Below are 3243 nucleotides of genomic sequence, written 5' to 3' on the forward strand. Positions count from 1 at the left end.
TGGTTTGATATTTTAAAACTTTATGAAACATTGCTCCATGTTTTCCCACTCGTTCTTTGAGCAGAACAGATTTAGCAGCAATGAGGTAATGCGCTTTGGGGTTGCTCCACATAGCAGACGCTTGGCGCTGGCACTCAATTCCACGTTTCCTACGATCCTGGCTCCAGAGTTTTCTCTCGTCCGATTCAAGGTTTGCCTCGCTCCGCCCCTGCATGATTGCATATCAGTACTAACCGAAAGCGCGATGAGCACTTTTTTATTTTGGGGGCTGAGGTCGAAAGTATACCAGCCTGTTGTTCGTTGTGATCAGTGCTTGGCGATTTGGACAACACATTGCACACTGTAACTGGAATTAATAACGTTACTTTCTTTGTGGTGACAGCGGTACGTCGCAGTCGGGAGATTCAGAAGAGGAGGTAAAGATCTTGGAATTTGTAACTTGTGTGCATGCGTTACGTGAAAGCTGCGAAAATAGTATTATTATTCGTGTGAGGAAATAGTGGTTCTGACAGAAAAGCAAAGGTTTGTCTAGTATATTTAGCGAACGCGCGATTTTCCCTCATCGCTCCAGGGGGAAGTAAGTCTGGTTCTTGGTGTTTTTTGGTGCATGCAGTTAACTGTTTAAACATGTTGATACAGTATAACACTTGAGAGGTGTACCTGCAAAGTCCACTTTGAAACAACCTCCTTGGGAATCGGTGCCGTGAATCGTTGCTACCGTAACCGCAGCTCTCTTCTGTTGAGTTGGTTTCAGCGCGTATTCAAACTATTGAAATGTTGCCATTTTATTCATTTTGTTGTAGATAGGGGAATGGCAGACCGCATGATGGCTATGAACCATGGACGATTCCCCGAAGCTGGAAACGGTCTTCATCATCACCACCCTGCGCGTAGAATGGGAATGGGTCAGTTTTCAAATCCACATCACCATCAGCAGCAGCAGCAGCAGCAGCAGCAACAGCAACAGCAACAGCAGCAGCAGCATGGCTACAACGGGTTAATGGCAGATCATTTGCACTACGGCGGGGGCAATGTGAACTCGAATCACGGAATCAGACATTCTATGGGGTCTGGGAATGTAAGCGGGGTCCATCCGAGCGGCAACATGCCTCCCGCCGTGCGTTACAATTCTCAATACGTGGGACCCGCAGTCAACAGTCAAGGACAGCTCGCTGCCAGTATGCAGTTGCAGAAGCTGAACACGCAGTATTATACCCACCACACGCATCCATCTCATCTTCATTATATGTCTGAGTTGCATCCTGCGAACCATCAGATAAACGGACCGGGACAACAGTTCAGAGACTGCAATCCAAAACACAGCACCTCCAGTTTGCCTCCGCCGGCGCACCATGTGCCTGCAGCAATACTGCCCCCCAACGTCATTGACACGGATTTTATTGACGAGGAGGTCTTGATGTCTTTAGTCATAGAAATGGGATTGGACCGTATAAAGGAACTACCAGAGCTGTGGTTGGGGCAAAACGAGTTCGATTTCATGACAGACTTTGTTTGTAAGCAGCAGCCCAGCCGAGTGAGTTGTTAATCTCGTCAAGTGGACTTACTTTCCTTTCTTTTTTTCAAACGGACTACTAAAACATTCCTTCTTTTTTGTTTTATTTACATACCGTGTGTATCAAATGGAATACGTCTGCAGCGCGCTCGTGACTGGATTTAGCTCTCGTGTGTTTATAACGATTTATTACAGTAAAATGTAGTACGTACTGCACACCACAGTTGACAAGGATTTTGGTCTGTTTTACTTGTTGGGTTGTACTGCCATCGCGGATTACATTTTGTCAGAAGGATACATGCTATCAAAGTTTATGCTATGCATTATGAATTAATTTAAGGACATTGAGATATGAAGAAAATGAACATGGGAGGCCTAGAATCAAGTTATGTTCTTTTCATAGGAAAAGCAAATGTTGAAATGCTGTGCTAGCTCAAATATTTATTTTCCTGCATCATTTAAACATTGGATTAGAGTGGCTAAGTAATATAAAATTCAAATTAATGCATCATTCTAAATTATGTACGTGGATGCTTGTAGGCAAGTACTGTGTTAATTGTTCCGGACAATAATATACTGTAAAATTTAGTGGCCATATATTTACCAGATATCTGTGCTGTTAAATGATTTGTCTGATTACCATGGAAGAAAACTGCAAGATGGGTGTTGTTGTTTTTCCCCCCTCCCTCTGAAACTAGTCTCTGAAATGTATTGTCTGTAATCACTGATGCCCTTGTTCAGAATGACTCTTGGTTTTGGTTCAGTAAGATTCGTGTACAACTGATAGAGGTCACTGGAATTTCTATGTTTGGAACTCCAATATGGTGGGGGGAGGGTGATGTGTTTGCTTTCTTCATGCTCAAATGTGTCTCTAAAAGAACAGAATAGATAGTGGAAATGTATACACTTTCCTCAGTATTTGACACCCTCCCCCCACTCCTTTATGTATTGACAGTAAATGGTGTGGAATGTTGACAGGGCAAGAGAAGATCATTTCACAGGGTTCTTCTTCCTCGTTGGTTTTCAGAATTTACACCACTGTGCTTATTTAGTTTAATGCGATATATGGCAATACTACTGTGTTGAAGCTTTCTAGGAAAGGTTGACAGTATTTTTGTACATTTTTTAGAAGAAAATGTTAATTTATTATATTTTAATTTGCGAACATAAATAAAGGCTGCTGAAATGCATTATTAATGTGTGTGTTTGTTCAATAAGTCCATTCTGGCTTGCACCTCCTAGTATGGTTTTAAAACTTGTTTGTTAGAGTAACACTGCACTGTAGTGCTTGAGAACTGAGCTTATAACCAGAAGGTTGTAGGTTCAAATCCCATTTTTGCCCCTGCTACTGTTAGCTTAAGCATAGTAACAAGCCTGAATGACAAAAAATAAGTAAATTAACGTTAAAAATTGAAGTAGGCTTACATAAGGAGTCTGCTAAGCGAATAAACAATCCAATGTGATATGCTTTCTTTTACCAGTATTGGCAAATGTTGCAAGGTCTCTGAACATATCTTTGTTACAGTATGTGAACCTGTTCACTAAAGGGTGTCAAATGACTTCATATGTCTTGCACCACAGCTGAACTAGGATTGTAGGCCCATGTTGTGTTCTCACTCCATTCGTACCTTGGTTTATTGGGGATCTTGGATACCTCTACTGCAGTTATGAAATGCTCATTGTATTAAAATTAATACTTTATATGAGGTATGAAGTATATACAAGCAGCT

General features: G+C 41.6%; 1 protein-coding gene across 1 annotated transcript; it reads left to right on the forward strand.

Moving 5' to 3' along the window:
* Positions 1–252: 252 nt before the first annotated feature.
* cited2 (Cbp/p300-interacting transactivator, with Glu/Asp-rich carboxy-terminal domain, 2) lies at positions 253–2703 on the forward strand. Its single transcript, XM_061242422.1, has 2 exons — positions 253–416; positions 804–2703. The coding sequence occupies exon 2, from the start codon at positions 812–814 to the stop codon at positions 1544–1546; it is 735 nt and encodes a 244-aa protein (XP_061098406.1). The 5' UTR covers positions 253–416; positions 804–811; the 3' UTR covers positions 1547–2703.
* The last annotated feature ends 540 nt before the right edge of the window (positions 2704–3243 follow it).

Source organism: Conger conger, chromosome 5, assembly GCF_963514075.1.
Source record: "Conger conger chromosome 5, fConCon1.1, whole genome shotgun sequence".
Lineage (NCBI taxonomy): Eukaryota > Metazoa > Chordata > Actinopteri > Anguilliformes > Congridae > Conger > Conger conger.